The sequence below is a fragment of the Zygotorulaspora mrakii genome, chromosome 6 (assembly GCF_013402915.1).
Source record: "Zygotorulaspora mrakii chromosome 6, complete sequence".
NCBI classification, from domain to species: Eukaryota; Fungi; Ascomycota; class Saccharomycetes; order Saccharomycetales; family Saccharomycetaceae; genus Zygotorulaspora; species Zygotorulaspora mrakii.
In genome coordinates, this window is record NC_050724.1 from 864,223 (window position 1) to 890,905 (window position 26,683).

At 40.3% G+C, this 26,683-nt stretch overlaps 14 protein-coding genes across 14 annotated transcripts; 8 read left to right on the forward strand and 6 right to left on the reverse strand.

Annotated features, from left to right (window-relative positions):
• Positions 1 to 85: 85 nt before the first annotated feature.
• Positions 86 to 1,222, forward strand: CBS2 (Cbs2p; the record flags this gene model as incomplete). The annotated part of the gene is made up of 1 exon (XM_037289769.1): positions 86 to 1,222. One exon carries the CDS (start codon positions 86 to 88, stop codon positions 1,220 to 1,222), a length of 1,137 nt encoding a protein of 378 aa, XP_037145664.1.
• Positions 1,223 to 1,286: 64 nt separating this feature from the next.
• RKM2 (protein-lysine N-methyltransferase) lies at positions 1,287 to 2,714 on the reverse strand (the record flags this gene model as incomplete). Its single annotated transcript, XM_037289770.1, has 1 exon — positions 1,287 to 2,714. The coding sequence occupies one exon, from the start codon at positions 2,712 to 2,714 to the stop codon at positions 1,287 to 1,289; it is 1,428 nt and encodes a 475-aa protein (XP_037145665.1).
• A 127-nt stretch (positions 2,715 to 2,841) lies between these two features.
• On the forward strand, positions 2,842 to 3,795 carry LIP2 (lipoyl(octanoyl) transferase LIP2; the record flags this gene model as incomplete). The annotated part of the gene is made up of 1 exon (XM_037289771.1): positions 2,842 to 3,795. One exon carries the CDS (start codon positions 2,842 to 2,844, stop codon positions 3,793 to 3,795), a length of 954 nt encoding a protein of 317 aa, XP_037145666.1.
• Positions 3,796 to 3,923: 128 nt separating this feature from the next.
• On the reverse strand, positions 3,924 to 5,465 carry HG535_0F04540 (uncharacterized protein; the record flags this gene model as incomplete). The annotated part of the gene is made up of 1 exon (XM_037289772.1): positions 3,924 to 5,465. One exon carries the CDS (start codon positions 5,463 to 5,465, stop codon positions 3,924 to 3,926), a length of 1,542 nt encoding a protein of 513 aa, XP_037145667.1.
• A 216-nt stretch (positions 5,466 to 5,681) lies between these two features.
• SPC19 (Spc19p) lies at positions 5,682 to 6,149 on the forward strand (the record flags this gene model as incomplete). Its single annotated transcript, XM_037289773.1, has 1 exon — positions 5,682 to 6,149. The coding sequence occupies one exon, from the start codon at positions 5,682 to 5,684 to the stop codon at positions 6,147 to 6,149; it is 468 nt and encodes a 155-aa protein (XP_037145668.1).
• A 27-nt stretch (positions 6,150 to 6,176) lies between these two features.
• Positions 6,177 to 7,202, reverse strand: RAV2 (Rav2p; the record flags this gene model as incomplete). Its single annotated transcript, XM_037289774.1, has 1 exon — positions 6,177 to 7,202. One exon carries the CDS (start codon positions 7,200 to 7,202, stop codon positions 6,177 to 6,179), a length of 1,026 nt encoding a protein of 341 aa, XP_037145669.1.
• A 142-nt stretch (positions 7,203 to 7,344) lies between these two features.
• COQ4 (ubiquinone biosynthesis protein COQ4) lies at positions 7,345 to 8,337 on the forward strand (the record flags this gene model as incomplete). The annotated part of the gene is made up of 1 exon (XM_037289775.1): positions 7,345 to 8,337. The coding sequence occupies one exon, from the start codon at positions 7,345 to 7,347 to the stop codon at positions 8,335 to 8,337; it is 993 nt and encodes a 330-aa protein (XP_037145670.1).
• Positions 8,338 to 8,515: 178 nt separating this feature from the next.
• THI7 (thiamine transporter THI7) lies at positions 8,516 to 10,336 on the reverse strand (the record flags this gene model as incomplete). The annotated part of the gene is made up of 1 exon (XM_037289776.1): positions 8,516 to 10,336. One exon carries the CDS (start codon positions 10,334 to 10,336, stop codon positions 8,516 to 8,518), a length of 1,821 nt encoding a protein of 606 aa, XP_037145671.1.
• Positions 10,337 to 11,487: 1,151 nt separating this feature from the next.
• On the forward strand, positions 11,488 to 13,527 carry MSC2 (metal cation transporter MSC2; the record flags this gene model as incomplete). Its single annotated transcript, XM_037289777.1, has 1 exon — positions 11,488 to 13,527. The coding sequence occupies one exon, from the start codon at positions 11,488 to 11,490 to the stop codon at positions 13,525 to 13,527; it is 2,040 nt and encodes a 679-aa protein (XP_037145672.1).
• Positions 13,528 to 13,594: 67 nt separating this feature from the next.
• TOP3 (DNA topoisomerase 3) lies at positions 13,595 to 15,586 on the reverse strand (the record flags this gene model as incomplete). Its single annotated transcript, XM_037289778.1, has 1 exon — positions 13,595 to 15,586. One exon carries the CDS (start codon positions 15,584 to 15,586, stop codon positions 13,595 to 13,597), a length of 1,992 nt encoding a protein of 663 aa, XP_037145673.1.
• Positions 15,587 to 17,164: 1,578 nt separating this feature from the next.
• HG535_0F04610 (EST1 family protein) lies at positions 17,165 to 19,804 on the forward strand (the record flags this gene model as incomplete). The annotated part of the gene is made up of 1 exon (XM_037289779.1): positions 17,165 to 19,804. One exon carries the CDS (start codon positions 17,165 to 17,167, stop codon positions 19,802 to 19,804), a length of 2,640 nt encoding a protein of 879 aa, XP_037145674.1.
• A 109-nt stretch (positions 19,805 to 19,913) lies between these two features.
• On the reverse strand, positions 19,914 to 22,256 carry UME6 (DNA-binding transcriptional regulator UME6; the record flags this gene model as incomplete). Its single annotated transcript, XM_037289780.1, has 1 exon — positions 19,914 to 22,256. The coding sequence occupies one exon, from the start codon at positions 22,254 to 22,256 to the stop codon at positions 19,914 to 19,916; it is 2,343 nt and encodes a 780-aa protein (XP_037145675.1).
• A 283-nt stretch (positions 22,257 to 22,539) lies between these two features.
• On the forward strand, positions 22,540 to 23,928 carry BNA5 (kynureninase; the record flags this gene model as incomplete). Its single annotated transcript, XM_037289781.1, has 1 exon — positions 22,540 to 23,928. The coding sequence occupies one exon, from the start codon at positions 22,540 to 22,542 to the stop codon at positions 23,926 to 23,928; it is 1,389 nt and encodes a 462-aa protein (XP_037145676.1).
• A 400-nt stretch (positions 23,929 to 24,328) lies between these two features.
• MSS4 (1-phosphatidylinositol-4-phosphate 5-kinase) lies at positions 24,329 to 26,644 on the forward strand (the record flags this gene model as incomplete). Its single annotated transcript, XM_037289782.1, has 1 exon — positions 24,329 to 26,644. One exon carries the CDS (start codon positions 24,329 to 24,331, stop codon positions 26,642 to 26,644), a length of 2,316 nt encoding a protein of 771 aa, XP_037145677.1.
• Positions 26,645 to 26,683: the final 39 nt, after the last annotated feature.

Consider the following 26,683-nt stretch of genomic DNA (forward strand, 5'->3'; position numbering starts at 1 on the left):
CTTGATAAAGAGGCAAATCAATGCTTTAAGAAGGGTTTTCGCTTTTGGGGCAGTCAAAGAGTCGAATATATAGTGATTCTTTCAGATGGGCACTGTTCCAAGAATTTATTCCGTGGTGAATACGCCAATTGCCTCTATCTTAGCTTGTGAGATTGCAATACTTCCAAATCAACCTCCAGTCCCACAGGTAGTTTTACTCCTAAATGATCATAAAAAACTAAACAGGTTCTTGGATAATGATTCAAAGATTATTATCGATAGAAATAAAGGCAAGAACATTCACCAAACGCAATTTATGGCCGCATATCTCCCACCAGTATACTCGACAGGAAAAATAGCAACAATAGACAATCTTATTGTCTCTGGTCAACATTCCAAGAATATTGTTTCTTCAGTACGAAAATACCTTCACTGCTTGAACGCAGGCTCAAATCTTTTCCTGCTAAACCCTCCATTTGGTGCCATTGAGCACCTTTATAGAAACCTATGGACCACATCCGAGTCGAGGCCGAACCTTTTTGTAGGTATTAGTATGAAAAGGGAGGCAAACCTAGTGAGTGTATCGGATGAATTTAGGCTTAAATTAAAATGTTCAGGTATATCAATGCGTGTAAGCCCAGTGCCCAGAGACTTTGCATCTTATTCGCATGAATCTGGAGTGAATGCACTTGAAGAATTAAGACATGAAAATGATATGCTGAAACTTCTGGATGCAACAGCGCATAATCCAAATCCGATCGCATCGATATCACCATTATTTTATTCGTATGGCGATTTACTCTTAATTAGATTGGAAAGACTGATAGTAGAAAGTTGTATTGAGCCCTTAGCGGCTCTTTTCGGGTGCCGATATACCGGTGAACTCTTACAAACACCGAAATCAAAAGATTTAATCTTGAAGCTGATAAATGAACAAGTATGGATTTTGAAATGCGCTCAACCGTTCCTCACAAATATGCCAAGTTTCCACGTGGCAATGGATACTGGAAGACTGTATGAACTAATACTGAAAGAACTACGAGATAAACCGAAACTTAGAAGTCAGTTAAATCACTCACTGAATCAGTTGAATCAATCCAATATAAACCAACTTACAGGCTACTTTGTTCAGCTAGCAAATTATAAGAAATTGGATTGTAGATGGAATGAAGTGATAACTGGGTTGGTGAAGGGTAAAGCAGGAATTGCCAAGCATAGATCGTTAAATTATAAATACTTGTAAATACGAAAGAAGAATAAGCCATGTGCAGGGTGGCATTTTTCTTTGAGGAAAACCCTCAACCTGTTTACATGTTTTCCAAATTGTTCTCAATTATTTCTATGTAGCCAAAGTATATGTTAGCAATATTCTCAGTGCAAGTACTGAGGCTCAATGGCAAAATGCGCAATAATCTAAGCTTTTCATGATACGTATCTAACAACAAAAGTAGCAACCTCTGTAGTGCAGGCCTGATTTTTGGCAGGAAGAAATCTTCAGAGATATATCCCAATAGTAGCTTCTCCACTCTTTTAAAGTCTGAAGTGATTACCAAGCTGAGTGCCACAAGCACACGATAGCTGATCTCGTTAAAACTAATCGTGTAATCACCCCAGTAGCCGTTAGATTTTAAAAAGGAAACAATGGTATCTTGCCCATCCATCAGTTTTGTAATTTCGTCACTTATATCGATGCAATTCCAGCAGTTTTGAGGTAGTGTAAATCCATATTCATTCAGTAATAAATCATTTGAATGGGCCCCGTAATTCAGCAAAATCTCCTCGCCTTTGTTAGCATAACAGAATTTACCACACCGAATTTCAAATCTTCCTAAATTGTTCGCATTAATGGATGATTTGACTAATTTGGGATAGCAGTGCACATCAACTTCGTCTGTATGATTGAGAAAATCAACATAGGGTACCATTGTGAATTGACTATCAATATCATCCTTCTTCAAAGATATGTCAGCGTACAAGCATCTAGAATTTACAACAAAATATATATGCAAAAATTCCCGATACAATTTCTCCAAAAAGAGTTCGTTATTAGCATCTCCATTGAACATTGTATTCCAATCCTTCAAAATAGGCAGTATAACACTCCAATCCGATTTAACTAGTGCACTTATCCGCGAGCAATGCTTCTTAGAAGCAAGTGACGATAAATGAAGAAGCTCTTTATATTTTGAATCGCCGGTTAAATTCCAAATAGCGGGCACAGAGCCCAATTCTTCTTTAGCAGGCCAAATATCAAAGAAAGGCTTCCAGTAAGACACGAACTCGCTTGAAGACCATTGGGGAAGCAATATCCATTCTGCTAAAATGTATAGTGTCAGTAATTGAAACGAGCTTAGGCCCAAAAGAAATTCTTGTTTCAGTAGACCATACGCCTGGAAACGTGGATCTTGGGATCCAATATTCCTTTCCATGATGTTTTCCTCAGAGGCGGCCGTGATACCGTGAATGTCAAGCTTAGTATTAAACATAGAAATATGGTACAGAATAGTATAAAAGTTCAATTGATGACTAGGTGGAATGGATATCACAACTTCATTTGTGGTCAACTTCTCATCTATCAAAACTACACCTCTGCCAGAAGTATCACTCTCATGAATACTGATATTAGTAGCTAGGTAAAATTGCTCGGAAGTCCTTAACCACTTCAAAAGGGAATCTACCTTGGCCTTCATGGTCATTTTTTTTTTTCGTTGAAATAATCTCATCGATTTTTTCATCGCTTAAAGAAACTGCGACTGGGCTATGCTATTTCAATCTTCTGAAATAATAAAGTCTACGAATTTAGGTTATCACCTATTGCTATGAAAAGTGCATAGTACCCACACGATACCCCTTGATGTTCTGATGTATGTTAAAGTGACATCTCCGTTAGCCAGATTTGCAAGATATTTGTCTACCAAGACCTGTTCACTGCAAGCTAAAACCCGCCCTATAGAAGAGTCAGCCAATATTATCAGACATTTACAATTTACGAACCAATTGCCGTTTGAAAAAGGTTTACTGATACAGGAGAAATTTGTCAAAGCAGAATTAGAGTTAAAAGAACTTCATTCGAAGATTAGAAGAAAACTGGAACGATTACACCAGTCCGCTGATAATACCACCACAATAAATGAACATGAGAAAAAGATTATAGATAGAATTCTTGCAATGAAGCCAAACCCGATCGTTATGACATTTGAATTTGAGCCGGCATATAGTGGAGGCAAGCGCATCAAAAAGACCATTACACCAGAAGAAATAAAAAAGTATGAATCATTCGTACCATTGGCTCAAAAGGAAAACAAAAAACCGAAGTTTGTACAGGTGGAAAGAGGCGGCCAAGTTACGTTCCATGGGCCAGGTCAGATGGTTGCGTATATAGTACTCGATTTGAAGTCTTTTTCTGATTTCCCAGCGAAATGCCTTGTTTCAAGCATTGAAACGGCCACAATCACAACATTGAAGAATACAAAAACCAATGGTGGTACATCGCTCCTAAATTTACAATCTGAAACCACTGAAAATACCGGAGTATGGACCCTGGATCATAAGAAAATCGCCAGTGTCGGAGTTCATGTCAGAAGGTCAATAACTTCCCATGGGGTAGCCATCAATGTATGCTCTGACTTATCTTACATGAATAATTTTGTGATGTGCGGTTTACCTTCTAGTGAGGCAACTTCGATAAAAGAGCAACTTCCAGATTGCAATGTAGGTGTTCAAGATATTTCAGTAAGCTTCGTAAATGAATTCGCTAAAACTTTAGGTATTAGTACCGTGGAAAGAATGCAGCTTTCTGATTTAGACGTAGAATAGCGATAACCGTGGGAGGTTAAACTACATTCATTCATTAAGAAACTATTTATAACAATGAACGACTTGTACATACGCAGAAGATTCTCAAATATCTCCTATGGTGTCTGCGGAGTCAATAAAACAATGTTTCAAATATGCTGTTCTGAGGAGAACGTCATGGCATATGCCACGAGCCCTACTGATATGGCACTCATAATTAGTAAAGCACCACCTCCTAACTTTCTATAACCAGGAGTTTGCCGTGTTTCGTCTGTTGCTCCACTTGGGTCTTTGATATGTGTTGCTTTTTCATTGATCTGAATTACCTGTCGTGTTGAGTCCTGATCAATACTTACGTTACTTTTCGCCAGTTGTGACTTCCTGTACTTTTCCACTTCTAATCTTGTCCTTAAATCCTCTATATCGTTCGTTAGGCTCTTGACATGTTCAAGTTTCTCCCTTTCCTGAGTTTCGAATGAACTTTTCATATTCAGATTCTCTCGCTCCATTTTTTCTAACTGAGCCTTATGTTCTTGAATAATTAAACCTTGCCTTTCTGTTAGTTTTTGCTTCAGTGCGTTCTGTAGTTTGGCAAGTTGCTTATCATTTTTTTCCACTAGGAGTTTATTGACATACTCGAGATTTGTTGTGTAATTTATAAGAAAGTTTTCCATAGACCTAAGTTTAGTAAACTCATGCTTTTCCAGTGCAACTTCGGTAGCTAAAGTCTTAATAACATTTATCAAATTAGGACTGGTTCCAATTGAATTATTAATAAAGATACCACTTAGTATCTCAGTTTCAGAACCCAAAACCGTATCTTCCAAATCTAGATTGTTTACATCACCAAACATTGCCGCTTCAAAAGCAGCTCTTTGAGCTGTTGTTGCGGAAACTACAGAATATCCAGAGCCATTCTCAGTTCCTATCTCTGTCTTTGTTGGTTCACCGAGTTTTCCATTAGTAGGGCCGTTCGATGGCACTTCATTAATCAACGGAATGACGGATATGTCTTCGACGAATGCACTTATCTTTCTATGCTCGAATTTGCTATCTATATCTGTTCCCAAATCTATAATATTTCCAACCTTCAGCTCCACGTCTTGCTGATCTATTCTGTTACCATTAACAAACGTTCCATTACTAGATTTTAGGTCACGTATATATATCTTACCAGTATTAATGTCGCAGCTTAAGGAAGCATGATTCCGCGACAGAACTCTTGAGTCGAAATGCCCGTTATCTGGCCGAACTTGAGGTGCCTGTTGAGAGTCCACCTTCCCAATATTGCCTGTGCTTCCATTGACGCCATAACTTTGGGAACTGCTATTGGAGTTCAAAACGGGTCTACCCAACTTAAGGCTATCTGGCTTGAATGGTACTACCAGAAATTTTGTCTCAAACGTTTCATTGAGGGATTTTAAAATGATTATGTGCGTATATTTGTTTCTTGGTGCCACCGCTGGCTGCAGTGACTCTATCTCTGATTTTTGTTTGAATGCGTTGCCGCTTGTTAAAGTACTACTTTTTGAGGGTGTGCTCTTGGAGTTGGATCTCACTCTTCTTTTGACAGAAGTGTCATGAGCTTTACCATTACTCATTTCACTCGTTGAAGATATCGGAGCTTCGGATGCAGATGGAGATTGAGGTTGGGGTGGTGGCCTCCTCCAATTCCTCTCAACTTCAGTCATCCTCAGGTTTATTTGACCAAGTTAATAAAGCGCCGCAATCAACTATAGCAGCACTGAGAATGTTTCGCTCTCCTCTTTGTGTATTGTCTTGTTACGTTTGATGCCTTGCAAGACAAAGGAGCGTTTACGAATAACATACGTGAATTTACCATTGAAAAAGTTAAAAATGTACAAAAGAAAGCTGACAGAAAACAGTATTCGGCATCATAAATAATTATGACTGATTCACTGCAGAGGAGCATGGCGTGTTTAGAGGATACCATAACAATATTAGAAAATTCAGTCTCAAAACTGGCAAGCAATTCTAAGCCAAATGATTATCTTACACAAACGATGTTAAGTTCCAGAAGAGTGTTTGAATTGGTTCCTGAATATGATGTGCAAGAAGCCAAATTAGATCTTATAGAGGAAGTGGAACCTCTAGTGAAAACTTTGGAGGACAAATTAGAGAAGTCTGTGGTGAAAATGAAAAGAGAGCTAGACACGCTACGGCAGACATATGAATTGAATAGATTACGACTGGACAAGACATTAAATTCAAAAACAGATATTGACGTAAGTACCGATGTTGTTATCATGGCATCTTCTACAAATGAAGAATTAGAAGAGTTGAAAATGCTAAAAGCCAAGAAGGAGAATTTACAGCGGAAGTTGCAATTGCTGCGGGAAAAACACCCTAAATAGCGAAAAATGGCGCTGCAAATAGCACGTCTAAATTTTCAAGTTTGTATAATAGTTGCTAATACTGTTTTCTAAAGCATTGAGCTTGGTCGTTATGCTTATAAGTGACGGATCACTGGTAGTTATTTCCAATTTTTCACATTCAATAACAGCCTTTCCATTAAATGTGACACACCTATTCATATAGTATTGAGCTTGTGCTAGAGTTGTGGCTTCTGTATTGAATGTGGACATAATAATATTATTTATTATGCTTGGTTCTTCAATATGAACTCCATTTTCCTTCAACGTATTCACAAGAGTCTTGGATCTATCTACTGTCAGTTTATCTTTAATGGTATCGCTAAAAGATTTGCCCGTCTCCACATCGATATTACACCACGGTTTTTTTGTGACTATGCTGAGATTCCGTAGGTCCACGCATAGTTCACTTTTGAATAGTATTATATCCATACTGATTTCATGGTGATGACTTTCGCAGATCGATTGGTATTCTTTAAACATCTGTCTCATAGCAAAGTTGTTACTATCAGGAAAGCAAAGAGTCCTCGGAGGATTTTCTATAAGGTTTATAGATTCGATTAATAGCTTCAAAACTATTCCAAATTTCTCGATGAAATTATCAAGCTCTTTTAGAGTCTGTAGCTCCTCCAATATTTCCAATATCTCTTGAAGATTAAGCTCTATTGACTGAATTTGTGCGAGCGGGAATTTTTTCCCAGTATCCATTCTCAGAAGGATTTGCTTTCCATTGTGGAATTCTGGAAAGATAATGATTGCCTTGAAATCTAGCAGAAATGAGCCTTGCCTCACCACAATGCCTTTTATTGAAGGATTACTGCCATCATCACCAGATGCTCCATTACTTATAGGCATTTTAAAGATCTGCTCACTATTTAGCATCTCCAAGCATTTCTCGACGTTCCCCAAAATATTTGGTAATTCAGGTTTAATTATATCTTCCACAAGCCACGAACGCTCATTGATAACATCTTGTTCTCTAGTGTAGTTCTCAGGACCACCAAAATAATCGTTAGGATATAATCGTGCGGTCATTTATGAGAGGTTGCCTCTTTTTTTTGACGCAATAGTTTTTACGATGAGTTTTTTTTATCTACCTTAAAATCAAGGAAGTTTGAAGAAGGGATCACAATGTTAAATAGTCGATCTACTGATAAAAAAGGTGAAAAATCCATTCATGTCTTTCAAATCTTTGAGGTTACAGGGTTTCCTGCATCTAAAACATTCACATCAACAGCAGAAACGTCAATTTGTGGTCGCATCTGCACTTACATTGGGTAGTCTAATCTTTGGCAGAAATGCAAAATTGGCAGATGCAATAGATAATGGTGATTTACATAATAAAAATGAGGATTATGAATTGAAGCGAAAGGAAACTATGGAAAATAGGATCAAGTCACTGCAAAACAGTAGACCTGTTGCTCCTAGGTACGAGGGCCATGTGCCACTATACAAAGCTGAAAAATTACTTCTTACAATTATCTCTGGTCTAAAATCATATTATCATCCTGAAGATGGTAATAACATTGTTCAATTAGGTGAAGCAACGGCGTTTCCATTTTTTTTAGAAAATTTAAAAAAGACTATGTTATCAGACGCAACAGGAAGGAAAATACTCAGGGAAAGACCAGATATAACTTCAGAAACTCTGCATATGGAAGATTTAGCTAAAATGGCAGAAAATACACTTGGATATACGTATTATAAATGGCTAAAAAAAGAAGGAGTATCTCCAGACACAAGAGCACCGGTAACTTATATTGATGACCCTACACATGCATTTATTTTCAAAAGGTATAGACAATGTCATGATTTTTACCATGCTATCAATAACTTACCGATCATAATCGAGGGTGAAATTTCAGTCAAAGCGTTAGAAGCCTCCAATTTAGGAGTACCAATGGCTGCATTGGGAACAATTTTAGCGCCATTACGACTAAGACCTGCACAAAGAAATAGGTTGTACGAAAATTATTTACCATGGGCAATTAAAACGGGATTGACTTGTAAACCTTTGATTAATGTTTACTGGGAGAAAATTCTTGATAAGGACATCAATGAATTAAGAAATGAGTTAGGTATAACACCACCGCCTGACTTGAGAGAAGTTAGAAATGAAAGATTGAAACACAATAGAGAATTGAAAATGAAATACGAGAGTTTTGAATAAATGTATTTATATAAGTTACTTATTCATGTTATGTCTATCAATGTTAGTAAATTACTATTAGGCAGTTTTTTTATCTCTAAAAAAAGGTTGGAAAAAAAACAAAAATTAAAATCAAATTAAGATGAGTCTGTGCGAAAGGTATGTGACAATTCGCTGTGTGAGGCTAATCAATGTTGGATTAAGAGGTCTCTTGAACATTTTGGGTATGAGCTTCTTTTTGTTCATAGTTTGATAGAGAACTTTGAGGAGAGTTATTTGAAATTTTTCTTTCCTTTAAACCTTCATCATCATCACCATTAACTTCCACAGTGTTCAATGTATCAGTGTTTTCTGAGATTTGATCCATACAACCCAATTTATTTGTAATATCGTGCATTGCAACTTCTTCTGGGGAAACTTCACTGTATGGAACCATACCTTTACTTCTTGCAATCTCATCAGTGAAACAATCGTAGTAATCTTTATCATCATGATCGATAGTCATTTTAATTGGGAAAAAGACACAAAGGATCCAATATAAAAAGAAGGAAATCATGAACGAAAAGAATGAATCACCATAGTAAAAATTGACAATACCTGTATTGTGGAAATAGTTATTGTTGACTTCCCAAGCGATACCAGGTAACCCAGGGGTCATACCCGCTACCCAAGCAAACACTGCTCTCCAGTTAACACCTTTGTAGAAATAGTATTCACCCTTCAATAGATAGGCTTGAGAAACCGAATAATTTCTTTTCCGGATAACTAAATTATCACAAATGGTAACAGAAATAATTGGAGTCATAACAATACCGAAAGAACTCATAACAGTCAAGAAAGTTGACGAGTTGTTGTAAAAATTCCACGGTTGACAAGCAACAGACACAACAGCACATAACAACGCACCTCTTTTAATATTGATGTATTTTGGTAAGAGCCCAGCTAAATCCATACCACTTGCAAAACCAGCATTAGAAACGGTGTAAGCAACTTGCGACATCATAAATGAGACACCACAGAAAAATGCACCCGCACGAGCACCAGCAGAATAATCTTCGGTCAACCAATGGTTGAAGATGTCGCTTGGCATCCACATCGATTCACCATACAGCTTATAAGTGGTAGAAGCACCAATGACACCAAAAACAGGAACTAAAGTTGTTGGGATCAAAAGCGCAAGAATTGTGCCCAACCAAAGAGCGGTCTTTGAAGACGCGAATCTGGAATAATCACTTTGGTTAACAGAGCCGGGAGAAACAGAACCAAACCAGTACGAGATCAAATAAACCCAAGCCCAAGAGTAAGTGGAACCCGTGGCTGTGGACTCCAGACTCGTGAACAGCTCATCAACTCCGTGCGCCTGTTTTGTCAAGTAGATAATCATACCCAGCATCGAAAAACACGTCGCCGTGCAGGAACCGATCAGGATGTAATTCAGGTGGTATGGCTTGATCAGATAGAACAGTGCGCAGACAACGTGGAACAGCATGAACCCGATAACACCCCTCGTGTCCATCGCAACATGCGAGGTCAACGTGTTTGGCAGGTGCAGGTAGTGGTGCGACCACGAGTCCAGGATCATGTTCAAACACAGCCCACCCAGCCACGCGTTCGAAGCGTAGTTGACCACACTCATCAAAACACGGATCAGGATACCAAACCACGACCCCACGATACCAAACGTGAATCTCTGCGCCATCGTGTACCCGACTTTCCAGTCGTAACCCGGGTACGAGTTCGCCAAAGTAAACATAATGGTCACCACGTCACCCACGATAAACGTACCGATCGTGGCCGCGTAGCTCAGCCCGTAGTCTGCTGCAGACGCCGCACTGGCCCACGTACCGACACCGAACGAAATCACCCCCCAGTACGCAAAGTTCGACCAGAACCCCCATGTTTGCTGAGCCCTTGGGATTGGCTTCAGGTCCGGGTTCTTCAGCACACTCAGAGTCCCTCTCTGGTCCACGGGAATCTCGAGAAAACTCAAACTCTTGCTCAGAACGCTTTTGAATCCCATTTTTCTTGCAGATGATCTACACCGATGTTGATCAAAAAAAAAAAAGTGTCAGAACCCTCCTGTACCGCAACCCTCTACAACCTTATATATATATATGTAATATATATCCTTGTATGTCTTCAGACCGGCATAAACTTTCCACCTCGTATTGCCATCCCTCTTGACAAGCGCTGCAGCGATCCTCAAAACTCATCTCAATTCCTTTTTCACTCCCATACAGCATACCGCTCTAAATATCGCCTACATGTCGCCTACATATCGCCCTACATATCGCCATATGCCATACGCCATACGCCATACATATCATCCTGCGCCGTAAACTGGAAAGTATACCAGTAACAAACATCAAATTTTTCTTCCAGAGTCCTGAAAATGCCAAAACTGGATCTGAAAAAGAAACATTTAGGAACATCTAGTGGATTAATTAATGAGCTGGAATGGTAATTAACTTCATATCTGCCCATGAGCAGCACACTTGATAGTAGTAAAGGTGGAAAAAAAGGAAGCTGATTTCCTTTCGGGATTACGGTACAAAGAGGCAAAAGAAGAAACAAGGTGGTACTACCGGAGTGCTTGGCTGCAATACTGTTGGTACGCATAGTGCGCATGGTAGGCATGGTAGACGGTGAGTAGGCGGCGTTCAGGCAGCTGTGGAAGGCATCTCTGTTGTAATGGTTACCTAGTATGGCATGGCGATGCGTTTTGATGCTGTGGGAGAAGATGCGTTTCGTGGACTGTGGCCGTTTTGCATTTATGGGGGGTGTCCGGGACCCGGACACGGCGGCAGGCGGCACGGCGTTGTTCGGAACCGGGCCGGAACCGGGGACGGAATAAGGGTCTGCAAAAGAAACGCAGTTGTCGCGGCAACTTGGCCGGGTAATGCTGGAGCTGGGCGGCTAATTTCGGGCATACGCGCGCGGGCGGGTAACCCGCGCGCGTGCGGCTGGCGTGTTACACACTGGGCATGCAGAGGCGGCGCGCCGTGGGCGGTGATGTCTGGTTTCAAACATGAAATTCACGTTTTCTTCCACAGGGCCAGTGGCATCCGTTCGCATCCGTTCACAAGATATATACCGTAGAGGTTGTTGGATGGAGACGGGTCTCTCTTAGGTCTGGGGTACTAATAGCAGAGGCAATCAGGTAGCGAGGTGATGGTGATGAGCGAAGTATCGTCGCTGATACCGCTGTTGCTGTCGTATCCGACAATCGTGCTGTCGAGTCATCTGATACTTCCGGCGCCGCAGGATGCACTGATAAGCTACTGTTTGCTGCCTTTTTTCATTGCGAGCAGCTTCACTGCAGTCGGGTTTGGCATTGGGGTGATCGACGATTCGCTGGTGGCGGGCACTCTGCTGCTGTCTTTTGTGACCTCGCAGCTGGGCCGCGTATTGGGCACGGTGCAGACTACCAGCTTGTCGCTCTTGACAATAAAGCTGGTCTACGGGAGGAAGGGGCTGGCAAGTTGGCGGTCTGTCGGCAAGGTTTTTGGCCCGCTGTTTTTGATTAGCTATGCGATTGGCAGGAGCTACGCGGTGGTCGCGGGGTACGTGCTGCTGATCGGTTCGGCGACATGGGTTTATCCGAGGGTGGTCGGCGGAGGCGTGGTCATCCCGGCGAAGAGGGCCGTGAAATTTCTGCCGTTTGTTGGCTTTGCGCTTCTGTATGGCTATGGGAAGTACAGCCAGGATGACGTTCAATTGCTGATGATGGTTGTGTTTTTTGGCTGTCTGGCGGTGTTCAACCTGTCGTTGAAGGACTCTTTTATGCAGAATGATCGTTTTTTGAATCTTTCCAAGACTGTCGTGATCGGATCTGGCGCAATGGCCATCGTTTTGCAGTATCTTTCGTTTAATACTATCTCGTCGACGTTTCTGGCGGATGTTCTGACCCTATCGTTTACGGCGGTCTGTGCCGTTATTTGTGTTGTACAGGATAGATCAAATCCGGACCAGCATTGCCATGGACACGACCACGCGGATCACCATGGGCACGAACACGGGAACGAACATGAGCACGAACATGAGCACGAACATGAGCACGAACATAGCCATGCATGTGAGGACGACCATAAGCACGGGCCCGCCCACATGCATGCTGGGAGTAGCATCATAAGAGAAATCGCGACAGATAAAGATACAAGATCCATTTTTTCGTATCTGATGCTTAACACGACTTTTATGTTTGTGCAGTTGCTCTATTCATTCAGGTCAAAATCTCTAGGTTTGCTCTCTGATTCGTTGCACATGGCTTTGGATTGCACTTCTTTATTACTTGGTCTTATTGCCGGGGTTTTATCGAAAAGACCTCCAAGCGACAAATTTCCGTTCGGCCTTAAATACTTGGAAACTTTAGCCGGTTTTACAAACGGTGTTTTATTACTCGGCATCGTCTGTGGGATCTTTGTTCAGGCTATAGAAAGGTTATTAAATCCTGTCAATATTCACGGCACTAACGAATTACTGGTGGTAGCAACATTGGGCTTAGTGGTCAATTTATTTGGCCTTTTCGCTTTCGATCATGCGGGTCATTCGCATGGTGGTGATAATGAAAATATGAGAGGTATCTTCTTACATATTTTGGCTGACACTTTAGGTTCCGTTGGTGTCGTTATTTCAACACTTTTGATTAAATGGACTCATTTTCATATCTTTGATCCAATTGCTTCAATTTTTATTGGTACTTTAGTACTGTTATCAGCAATACCATTGTTAAAATCAACTTCATCTTCAATTTTATTAAAATTGGGTGATAAAAAACATAATTTGGTTAAATCTGCATTGAATCAAATTTCAACAACTCCAGGAATTACTGGCTATACAACTCCGAGATTTTGGGTCGCGACTCCGGAATCATCGGGTCATTCTCACGCTCATTCACATGAAGAAAAAAATAATGACCATGAACAAGATCATGGTCACCAGCATTCGCATTCGCATTCGCGTTCTCATTCCTGTACCGATACCTGTAAAGAGAGTCATGCATCGAAAACACCCTCTCTTGTTGGCTATATTCATATTCAATATGCGGATGGTGAAAATTCTACAATTATCAAGAAAAGGGTAGAAAAAATATTTAGTTCCGTTAGTATAAACGCATGGATTCAAGTTGAGCCAAATAATTCAACCTGTTGGTGTAGATCATCTTCAATTAGTGGTTCCAATTTTTTCACTCCTCAATCGACTATTAATTGATTTTTTCTCCCTTCCATTATACATATATGGACATCTATCTCTATATATTTTTAGATATATCAATGCTTCAAGACATTGACCTTAGGACATTGTCGTAAACTTCCAAGAGTTTACTCTTTGAGCTATCAGTCTTTGCCCAGTATTTTTTATACTTAGCAACAATATCAACAACAACCTCATTTTTCGTTTTATTGCCGTCACAGATTTTTTTTAGATCTACCTCCATTTCCCTTCTTTGAAATGGTTTTGCAAATGAGTCTTCCAGCCCAATCGCTTCAAACCCATGAACTAAAGCGACGCCTAGAGTTGTAGGTTGAAGATATGTTTCCTTACCAGATTTTTCACTCTTTATATATTTTCTTAATTGAATCTTTTCAATATGTTCAGCAATTGTTGCATCTGTACCAATTCCATTGGCATCCATCAGCATAATCAACTCACTTTCTGTCATTGGATTAGGTGGCGAGGTGCTCCCGGAACGCATCTCCGCTTTTTCTATTTTACATTCTTGATTCATTTCTAGTCGTGGTAAGCGTTTCGTCGTTTCCCATTTGGCCCAGGGATAAACATCAAGAAAATTTCTTTCAAGTACTATAAGTCCACTCGCAGTGAAAATTTCTTCTGCCCAATCTATTGTTAACGTAGTTGTCTGTCCCTTAGCATCTGCTGAACAGCACGCCAAAAAGTGTCGAGCTACATATTCGTAAACTCGACGTTCTACAGCTGAAATGTTGGCTTGAGGACCCAAACTAGTCACTGGATGAATAGGTGGGTGCGCTTTATCATCGTGCGTACCACTTCTTGGAATTGTAAATTTGTTGGTCCCGGGAGAGTCAGAGAGTAGTTCTTCCGCATACGCAGCCCAAGAAGTCCTCGAATTTTGATCGCTGGTTTCCAACATAGCCTGTTTTTTGACAAGAGATTTTAAATCCATGCTTTGCGGGAAGATATCGGTCTCAGTTCTAGGGTATGAAAGAAAGCCTTTTTGATATAACTTCTCAGCAGCATCTAAAGACTCCTTGGCTTTAAGCTTCAAAAATCTTGCGCAATTTTTCTGTAATTCAACTGTAGTTAGTGGGAGTGGTCTATATTTTGATGTGGGTTTGGATTTTAGATCATTTACCTTGGCTATGTTGCCCGCTTTTTCGATACAAACTTCATAGAAGGTCAACACGCTATGTCTATCAAATAAATGGCCTCTTTGCCACTGAAAGGTTGTATTGATATCGCCATCTTTCAGCAGTAATTGAATGTACCAGAACTCCTCTGATATAAAATTTCGTATTCTCTCAAACCGATCCACAACAAATCCCAGCGTGGGAAACTGACAGGTGCCATAGGATATTACGATTGGGGCATCTTTTTTTTCCCTTGTGTTATTATTGTTATTGTTATTGTTATTGTTGCTATGATGGGAAGGTCGTACAGCACCATTGGCACTCATCACTTTATTTCTCATCGTGTCCGTAAGTAGTCTCGTGAAAGTAACACCAGCTCGAAGATCTATTTCCATTCTTGTGCTCACGGCATTCACGCTTCGCATGTCTAGCCTCTGTGGGTTCCTTGCAGAATGCAAAATGTGACCTCTCTCCAAATGCGAGAATATGGCACGATACATAACAGCTTGAGTCAAGCTACTGTTCCCTCTATTTGCTTCACGAAAAATCTCCCATCCAATATATTCGCCTTCACGGTCGCAATCCGTCCATATCATTAAAAAATCAGCATTTCTAGCTTCCTTTTTTATATTGCTCGATATCTTCCTTTGATTGCTATCGAGTACTTCATCGAGCGGCGCATCAAACAGTTCATTTATATTGCATTTCCCCCATCCGTATCGGTCGTTGGCAAAATCAATCCCCGTTAAATGACCTGCTACACTCGTCATGGTGACTTGGCAGTTGCTGCCATTGCTAATGAAGGGAAAACCATTGAAGTCAAAGTCATAGTTCTTCACATACATGTATCCTGAGTCACGTGTGTTTAGCCTGCCTCCTCCCAAGATCTGCGAAACAGCCTTAGCAATGGAATTCTTCTCAGCAACGCACAAAACTTTCATTATGCAGTCAAGGCTGCTCCGCTTCAATCTTATGTGCACCTTTAAGCTGTTATTTTTCTTTGTTTTCTATATCAGATGAATTACGAATTTCATTTTTGATCTTTGGCGTTTCATCCGGATGACCGCAGTGAAAGAATAAAGAGAGACAAAGATCACATCATAGTTGCTTCAGTGCTTTCCAAATTCAAAACGGGAGATGTGGGCTTCTCTCTCCATTACCGGCTTTGATGTTACAACTCTCAACAGACATATTACTCTCATCGAGCTGGTCAGCGAAGAGTATAACTAAAGCTCGTCGGAAGCGGAGTTTCATGATATGCGACTCATACGCCATTGATGATGTACCAGTACAGATGGCACTGCTTAACAAAATTGGACTATATGTTGTACAAAGTTGCCCATGACTGTGTGTACATTAGATTTCATTCCATCACATTAGGGGAACGTATATGTACAGGTAGAGTTTCCAACGAGCTAGTACCCTTCACTTTTCAGATTACCATACTCTGCAAAATCGGACTCAATACACCCAAACGCTACCTGCCACTTTATATGTATTCATTGTGTACTCTGTGGAATGAACATTGACGCCTGGCTCAAGCTAATCTACCGACCGAAATAATCATATCAGTAAAGCTCAGCGGCTAAATGAATTGATGCATTTTCTAAGGGTGAGTAATCAAAGCGAGTCGTTTGTGATTGTTTGTAGCGCTTATCCTATATTTTTTGCCTTCAATCAACCTAGTACTTGGAATATTGAGAGAGAAAGCTACTACCAATTACTGAGAACACCGTCCTGACCTTCAATGGTCATTTGCGTGTATTTTAAGTCCCCTGGAGTTCTTTGTGCTTTTATACATGTTTCAAACAAAAGTTTAAACAGCTTCAATAGGTCTTGAACTTTCTCTGTAAGCGACCATGCAATCAATGCTTTTTGAGACGACACAGACTGCCAACCGTTAGTACCGTTATCCCTAAACCAAGACTAGATTAGTGGCATAAGCTAGATCCTCTGCCAAAGATAATACACAGTATCATTCAATCATAACCTTCCAACGTCTAGTTCATTGAGCTCCTAAGCTAGAAAATGTTTTGGATATTCCGATCGAATATTCAGCCTGATATTAACAGTGTTATTGTTAAGCAGACAAACTGTGAAGTTTAACCGCTCAGGGCTGACGCAATCACTCGTCACGGCTTTTTTTTTTTCAAACTTTTTTTACAGCACAGTGGTGAAAAAGTATCAGAAATATATGAGAATGCAAATGAGTACTTCTAAAAGGTCCATGGTTTTAAGATATACTGGTAGATCTTTACAATTTGCAGCTACTGAATGCTTATTACTTGAAATATAGTGATAAGAAATTTTACGGTGGAAACCAGTCGAAATCCGCGTATGCTTGAATGGCCTTTTTAAAGCACGGAAATTTTCTTTTGCCCAAGTTATATGTGTTCAAATACCTCAACAAACAGCCGATAGCCAATTTTTAAAAAGAAACATAAAATCTAGAATTGTTAAACAGTGGAGGCTCTAGCAAATTCAGAACATTCCAAGACCACGCCCGGAAATATATTTAAATGACAGTAACGCCTTCCGACGCTGAGAAAAATGTTTGGGATACTATATCAGAGCTGCATAACCAGCTAAATGCTACGATTCAATCAAAACAGATAATAGAAGACTATGCATTGCTCAGTGGTTTTTTGACTTTTGTCGACTCCAAACTGAGTCGAATGATAAGCGAAAGTCTGCAAATGCAGCAAGCAATCTATGAAGATACTGTGGATAGGGAAGTGAGTCACTCTCACGTCATTCGCATCGACAATGAAAGTGTTCCATTGATTTTAAGACTATATTGGGAAAAAATATGTCATCCTATCTTCAAATGGTTCCAAGCATGGAGGGCTGCTTTACTTTCCAAAGACTCTAAGGAACAGCGGAAGCATGTAGAGTTCAGAAAAATGAATTCCAAGTTGACCAAGTTTTTTAAATCTGTTCACAAGTTTTACTATAGGATAATCGATGATTTGCTCAGCAAATATGACACGTCTGCGGTTATAGCAGCCGAAATCATCAAGCAACTGTGCGCTGGTGTCGAAAAGGAAGGAGAAAAAAAAATTGTTTTAGATGCAAAGAGTAACTTTACTATCTTGATAGTGGTATCTTTGCACTCTTGTTTACTGAACTTGGGCTCAGCACATCGTTACAAGTCGATCGCGGAGAAGTTTTCGAATCATTATGTTTTCCAAGATTTCAAAAAATCCATGAGATATTTGGATTTGGCTTGCCTCATTCTCCCTTCAATAGGTGAGGCTCATCTTCAGAAAGGTCTCATTTATGTCCAGATTGAAAGACTGGGAGCCGCTATGTACGAATTTATCAGAAGCTCTTTGGCTAGAATTCCTAATAATGCTGCACAGGCTAATTTTGCAACTATTATAGCCGAAAAGGATAGTAGATTACGAAAAAGACTCGATATTCTGCTGAAGGATATCAATGCTCAGGATCTAAATTCTAGTAGGATTGTAAACAGGGAAATTATTGAGTATTATTTTTTGGCGATATTCGGCTCTTATTTTGCACCTCAATGCTGGCTCAACTCGGCTAAATCGAAAGAGCTTCAAAATGGTATTAGTTTAGAGTACTTGAAAAAAACTCTCAAGGATAAAATGTCCACGCGATATCTCAAAAATATTGATACTATTTACGAGGATTTGATAGTACTTATCGGAGGTTTTGATCTTCTTTTACTCTCTTCCGACAAAGGTAGCAAATGCATTGACATCAAAACCATAAGTCTAAAGACCTTAAAGGCAAAGGATCATGCATACTTAGAGTTTGCCTTTAGTTTTGTCACAGATATTTTGAAGATCGTTAGAGAATCCTGGGAAAAAAATATAGAAAAGTATCAATACTTAGCAATGGTTAGAGTTGTTGAATGTTGGTTGAAATCTAACCGCGCTGTTTTACAATACTCTCATCGTAATGAATCTTTTTGTCGCGCTTTGGCTGAACTATTGAACGATATATTGAGAAGTCAAAAAGTTCATTTAGATTCACTAATGCATAGACCGAAAAGGTCTTACTACATGGAAGAGGACGTTGACTTGAAAGAAATGTCGACAATAAAGTATGCATTGAGTGATTTCAACGATGACCATATTTTCTCCATGGGTGATTGCACGGATAGATCAGCCGGCTTTCCACCTCCTGGCGAAAAGTTGGATGCACAAGCTCAGTCCATTTTGAGATTACAGGCAATATTTGTCTCAGGAAAGAAGTTTCTTGCGAAAAATAGCTGTGGTGTCGAGTGGAGTAATGAGGATATGGTATTCAAATTCCCAACCAGAGTGAAGCAAGTCAAGAGGTTAAAGCCAGATTCTTGGGCATCAGTGCTATCAAAAAAAGAACCTGATTCTGTTACTATAGCTGAACAGAAATCTGAACATGATTACATGATCGCACAATTGAAACAAAATGTCGAACGAGGTGGAACAGACGTCGAGGTGCTTTCTCAAGGGGTATATAGTGGATCTTCTGCCCCAATGCCACCCACTACTTTTACAATCAAACCTAGCTCTAAGTTAACTGCAGATATATCGAAGTCATCCATATTGAATGCTGCGATAGACGTAATTGAAGAAAATAGTTTATCTTCCACAGATTTAGCAAAGGATGCAGCAACAATCGAGCAGAAGCTTCAAATTCCTAACTCTCCTGATGTTAATGATAGGCAAGAAATACTTGAGTCAGCCGAACATAAAGCAGCTTACAACGAAAAATCTGAGCATTTCAAAAGTATATTCAACTCAGGTGCCTTTGATACAGTAAAAGCATCCGGGTTTCAAGAACAGACTACCCTTCCATCGATTGCACATCCGAGTGCAGCTCACAATATAGGTTTCAATCCAGCAATGGCGACAACGGAGCAAGGTGTACAAACACATTCAGCTCAAATGTGGCACCCAGGATATGGAATGTCTCCGATGATGAATGTTCCATTAGTTCAAACTCATCACTTTGCAAATGACTCGTCAATTCATGGATGGATAAGTCAGTACCCTCAGCAAGTATTTAACCCACAGGTGCAGCAACACCAGCAGCAACACCAGCAGTATCCACAACAGCCATATTTCCTGGATTATCATTCAGCAAGTATCCATAGGAACCAGAACAATGTGCATGAAAGTTCAGTAAACAAGTCTCATCCTATATGACTAAATTATCACATTCAGTTCTCGATTATATGCTCGAATAGATATTTGTTTTATATAATAGTACACTTTATGACATAAGAGAGCTGATACTTCGTTTTTCGTTATCCTATCAACGAAATGGTTTCTTTCTCATAGCATTGCGCTTTGCCTCTTTTGTTTTCTTTTTAATTTCCTCCAATTTAAGCTGTTTCTTCGCAGGGTCTAATATGAAATCCGGTTTTGCACTACCATAATTACATTCTAAATTCAGTCTCTCACAATTGAAACAATGTGGCCTTTCTTCTGTACATTTTTTCTTTCTTAAACGGCATATCCAACACCCTGTCCTTGAACGCGATCCCATTGAATTTTTCTTATTGCACCCTTGACTTTCTGTTTTTGCGGTATATTCTTCATCTTCTTCTTCTTCTTTGGAATCCTCATCATCTCTTCCAGTGTCAGAGTGAAAGTTGTCATCTTTAGACTCCTTTGCCTTATTGGTTCTATTTCTGGGTCTTCTCCGCCGATTAGGGCTTTCCAGTAATTTGCGCGTAGTTACTCTTTTCCCATTTTTATTCCATGTCACTTCTTTAGTTACATCTTCTTCTTTGATACTTGTTTTTAATTTCTGTCTTTTGATTACATTAGATGAATTTGTGACATCATTGATATATTTGATATCTCCTTTTTGATTTTTTTTAGTGTTTGTAAGACCAGCTTTTTCTTCATCATTTTCCAATTCTATTCCTTTTTCATTACCATATTCCTCGTCATCATCCTCGTCATCATTATCATCAAGAATAGCACTCTCATCAGTGTCTTCAAGTGGGCTTTCTCTTTGATGTACTCGTATGACTGGTCTAGGAAAATTCTTCACGGACGAAAAAGAAGAAGAGCCCGGTCGACTTGAACTAGTAGTGTTACTACTATTGTAGGTAGCTTTACTATTTGTGTTATTGTTAGGTGAGAACATTTGAGACCGATCTGAAAATCGCAAAGGGGTTGACCTCATGTTAGATAGTACAGCAGCAGCAGTTGCCGTTCCAATGTCGTCTTCAAACTTATTCGAATTTGCTCTTGGATTAACTAGAAGTCTTGTTCTTAGTCCATCAAGTTTCGAATTAATGAATTTTGGAGGGGGAGGTGGTATGAATTTCTCATCTTCTCCTTCAATCGCCACATCACCAAACCGTCTTGTATCAATAATAGAATCTGCTGAGTCAGCTAAATCCAATTCAGCCCCGCCACCTAGGGAACTACTCATGGAAAGTGCTGATCTGGGCGGCTGTGGTGATATAAATCCGTCTGACGAATACGGTCTTCTATTATTGCTAAAACCTGATCTATCATTTCTGGATAGTTCATTATTCTCGCATGTTATGGGATTATTAGCATTTTTGTTGTTCTCGTAGTCACCTTCATGCTTTTCGCTGTTGCCGTTATTCTCAATAAGAGAGTATATCTGTGCATTCTGCTTGGAGTTTATCCATGACGAGATTCTGATCTTCTCATTGGCCTGATCGTGCTTTACATACGGATCCGTCACAGACCTATCCTTGTCAAAATAAAAAATCGTTGGTGCTATACCGCATTCTTGACCACTGCTACTACTCCTATCGCCGAACCGCTTTTTCTGTTGCTCGGAGCCCCTTCTCGAAGGACTTCCACTGAGTTCTGAGACTTGTACGTCTCTCTCACTGCCCTGACTGCTCTGTTCCGTATTTTTCACGTTTTCTCCCAATGATTGTGAGTTGCCACTGCCGCTTGCCCCCAAAGGCTGCAAAGAACCAGAAGATCTTGAGTCTGAAGTGTTGAAAAAATTTCTCCTGTTAATTATCGCTATTGGAGAGTTATCATTATCCTGTTGTGACGAGCTTCCGCTCACCGTTCCATCTTTGTTCTTCACTATCCCAGACGAATGATGTTGTATATGTGAAACCACGTGATCTTTTTCTCCAACACAGGCGGCAACGTTTTCTGGTTTGGGCGGCAAGCAGCCGCCGTTATCGTCGTTGCGTAGAACGTCGCGTAGACGAATTTGAGGAAAATGCACTGAAGGAGGTCGTAATTCTGGTAAACTAGAGGTCGAAGTCAGCGAGTCACGAAGCAGGCTGTCTCTAGTAGCTGAACTACAGGTGTCAGTGTGCAAGATTTGGGTAGTTTGCGTCGCGGAATGCTCCAACTGAGGGGAACCAAGTGGACTCTGAACCGGGGTATTATTAGGCACAAAAGTAGGTTTTGTCATCTCAGAGAGGGACTTATCCACGGAGTTCGTATTTCTATACTGGATAAGAGGATTTGAAACCTGGGAGCCCCCCTTTGAGCTCATCTCTTCTTCCCTCGAAGCGGTTTTTAGCACCGAATCACCTTCCCCACGCATATCAAATTGGCGCCGAGTTTCTACCGCAGAAACATCACGGTCAATCCCAAGAGCACTACTCTTAGTCTCAGCCTTATCAGCGCTTGACATCATTGTCCCCTAGAAGGTAGCCAGCGCCTCGTATGGAAATATTGGGTAACAGGTCTGTATAATCTATATTCTTTTCTCAGCCATGAAAAATGGGCATAACATGTTTTTTGTTTTAACCGAGGAGGGCCGCTAGGCCGCGCATAAAAGGCGCTTACCCGGCATGTTTAATACAGGTTGGAAACGTTCGTGAAATGACTGGACCTTATTACCAAGGTTGCCTGATTTATTGAACTCTTTTGGAACAGGTTTTGAAGACTCTGTGAGATTTAGTCAGTGTTGGCGAAAAATGGAGGAAGCGATTCAATTGGACCAGAGATATCCCGGGACTTTACGTGATGAGTTCAACATCCCAACATTCCAATCGATGGGCTTGCCTTACAGTGACGCTGATGATGGGAATAAGAGTGTTTACTACCTCTGTGGCAATTCTTTGGGACTTATGCCCAAAAATACAAGGAATGCTATAAATGCAGAATTGGATGCTTGGAGTGAACGAGGAGTTGAATCTCATTTCAGACATCCCCGTGAAGAAGACGGATTCGCTTCTTGGGTTGACATCGATTTGCCCGCCATGCCGCTTTTGGCACCTATTGTTGGTGCCGATATCGATGAAATTGCAATAATGAATAGTCTTACTTCCAATTTGAATGCGTTATGTGTTGCTTTTTATAAACCGAAAGGAGCTAGAAATAAGATCCTGTTCGAGAAATCGGCGTTTCCATCGGACTACTTCGCATTATCTAATCAATGCCGAATCCATGACTTGGATCCTCAGGAAACTTTGATACAATTGTCACCACGCCCAAATGAAACGTATTTGAGGACGGAAGATATTCTTCAAACCATTTCTGAGAATAAGGATAATATTGCAATGGTTTGCCTTTCCGGAATTCAGTACTATACGGGCCAGTTCTTTGATATCGAGAAAATCACAAAATATGCGCATCAGTATCCGGATATCGTGGTTGGCTGGGACCTCGCGCATGCTGTAGGCAACGTTCCGTTAAAGTTACATGACTGGGGTGTTGATTTCGCTTGCTGGTGTTCGTATAAGTACTTGAACTCTGGCCCTGGTGGAATTGGTGGACTCTTTGTACATTCCAAGCATGCGAATGATGTGACTAGGCCAAGACTGGCTGGATGGTGGGGAAACAATGCCTCGCAAAGATTTAGGATGGTCGAAATTTTCAATCCGATTCCCGGAGGTCTCGGCTTCAGGCAATCGAATCCCAGTGTTATCGATGTTGTTGCTCTTAAGTCTTCTTTAGAGTTGTTTAAAAGGTTTGGTGGCATGAATAGCATTCGAGATAGATCCCTTTACTTGACGAATTATCTATTAAGACTGCTCAAGGCTTCCAGGTACTACTATGATGTGGATAAGGTTAATCCGGAAGTGTTAGGATTTATGATTATCACGCCAGTATATAATGATCAGGATCACGGGGCACAACTTTCACTGCGTTTTTACCCTCACCATCAGGATAATCCCGAACACGATACCATGGAACAAGTCTTCAAGTACATCAATACGAGAGGTGTCATTGCCGATGAAAGAAGACCAAGCGTAATCCGTCTCGCCCCGGCACCTCTTTACAATACGTTCCAAGACGTGTACCATGCTGTGAAATTCCTCAATGAGGCTATGGACGTTCTCAGCACGAGAACCTGCTCCTGATTACGATTAAACAATGATATAGATGATTTTCTTTATAATGTATCTCTTTTAACGATAGTTCAAGCAACGAACTAACACAAAATTGAAAAGTGAAGAATGATAATATTGACGATTTAAAACTAGAAAGGGTAATAGAAAAGTTTGCCCGAAAATTCCCTTTACAGCGTGTGTGCACACGTTATTTTTGGTAGTTGCAAGATAAAGAAAAAAAAGAACTGTTTTTGAGCATAGAACCTTTAATAGACACTCAGGCCTTGCTTATTGTACCTTGTGTCAATCTCACTAGTTCAAGTACTTTGGTACCGATTCCTTTATCACCAGGACAAACGTTTTCACTCTTTAGTAGGAAGTCTGCCTAGAGCAATTGAAGGAGCAAGGCTAAATTTGAAGGTCGAAGGTCATGGGTTATGGTATAAGCGACCCCTCGACCACATTGGCAGTCGATGTTGCAGTACGGGAAGGTATATACAGACATAAAGGCGAACATTTACAAGCACAAGCAAAATCACGAGCACATTCACAAGCACAATCACAAGAACGATCACAGTCACAATCACAATTAGAGTCACAATCATATTCAGGGAAGACGCGACCTGAGCACACTCCGAATGAGAACAAGAGTAGGCATAAGCACAACAGAAGTTTTCAATCGTCGTCAAACTCGGAGTCAAACACTGACAGTCCCAGATTATCAGACGGAGAATGCTCCTCCTCTACGCCGACTTCAATAGATGAAGGTGCAATGCAGCAACAAAAGAATTTGCTGGTCGCTAAGAACAATGCAAGTGTTGACATTGGTACCACCGGAGACGATGATAAAGTGAATTCAGATACCGGAGAAGATCAAACACTGTCAGTGAGCAACAAATTTCAAGACCTGGCGATTTGTCCCCTGGATGCAACAGTTACCGCAGCCGAGCAAGTTTGCACAGGAGATGAGACACCCAAAGTAAAAGAGGATGCACTTAATGAAAACTATCAGATTGTTGCCAAGCGTAGGACTAAGGACCTCTCGATTGGGGTTGCCAACGAAGAGGCAACGGCAGAGAAGAAGAATAAAACTGCAAATGAGGGTTTATTGGATAATAACAGTCTTGTCCAAACGGATTCTTACATCCAAGACCTTAATGATGATCACGTTTTGCTAAATAAAAGGGTTTCTAGAATATCAACAAAAAGAACGAAAACTCAGGAAAGTATACGGAAAAGCCTGCCATTTCATTCTTCCAAGCATGCACAAATTTTACCAATAGATCAATCCGATGATGATAGGCCCTCGCGCTCCAGATCACATACTTCAATTGTATCTTTGCCAGCAACTAATACAATTCATGCTCAAAAATACAAGGCGAGGAAGCATAAGACCTCTTCCTTTTCATCATTACCTCCTGTGACGACACACCCTATGACCAAAAATTCTGAGCTAGCCACAGTGGAAATCAAGCAGATGAAGAAATCTATGCTACATAAGAGAGACTACAGAAGAAAAAGAAAATCGTTTCTTATGGATGATGATAGAGTTTTAATCGGAAATAAAGTTAGTGAGGGCCATGTCAATTTTATAATTGCTTATAACATGCTCACGGGTATCCGTGTAGCTGTTTCCCGTTGTTCTGGAATCATGAAACCGTTAACACCAAAAGATTTCAAGTTTACGAAGAAGCTGGCATTCGACTATCATGGAAATGAGCTTACCCCCTCATCACAGTACGCATTCAAATTCAAAGATTACAGTCCAGAAGTCTTCAGGGAATTGCGCGCAATGTTTGGGCTTGATCCTGCAGATTATTTGGTATCACTTACATCAAAATACATCTTAAGTGAATTGAATTCACCAGGGAAAAGTGGATCATTTTTTTACTTTTCAAGAGATTACAAATATATCATTAAAACCATTCATCATTCCGAACATTTGCATCTAAGAAGACACCTTCTCGAGTATTATCAGCACATCAAAAAGAATCCTGATACACTCCTTTGTCAGTTTTATGGCTTGCATAGGGTAAAGGTTCCAATATCATTCAAAAATAAGATCAAGCACAGAAAAATTTACTTTCTGGTAATGAATAATCTCTTTCCACCCCATTTGGAGATTCATACGTCTTTTGACTTAAAGGGGTCTACATGGGGCCGTTTTACGAAGGTCGATAGCTCAAATCCGGAAGAACAGCCAGTATTAAAAGACTTGAATTGGCTGGACAGAGATGAAACGATAAAATTTGGTCCACTAAAGAAGAAAAAATTCTTGGAACAACTGAAGATGGATGTCGAATTGTTGGCTAAATTGAACATTATGGATTACTCATTGTTATTAGGGATCCATGATATGAAAAAAGATAACGCAGACGATCTGATAGCACTCGATACAGAGAGCAATCGCAATGATCACCCAATTTCAGGAGACCAAATGCTTCACGGATCTGTCATACCGCATTTTTTTAAACAATATGAAGGTGGAATTCGTAGCTCAGATCCATTTAATAACGACACTGAATTAATTTACTACGTTGGTATCATTGATTGCCTGACAAATTATTCTCTCTTAAAGAAGCTGGAAACTTTTTGGAGAGGCCTCCATCATGACCTCAAAGTTGTCAGTGCTATACCACCAAAGGACTATGGAGATAGGTTTTATGAGTTTATTGCCGATTCTGTAGATGCATTACCACCAGCAAGATATAAAGATAATCCCCAAATTCAGAACTACAAAGATTGATCAATTAATTAATTTCTTCGCAATTCTCTTTGTGCCCAA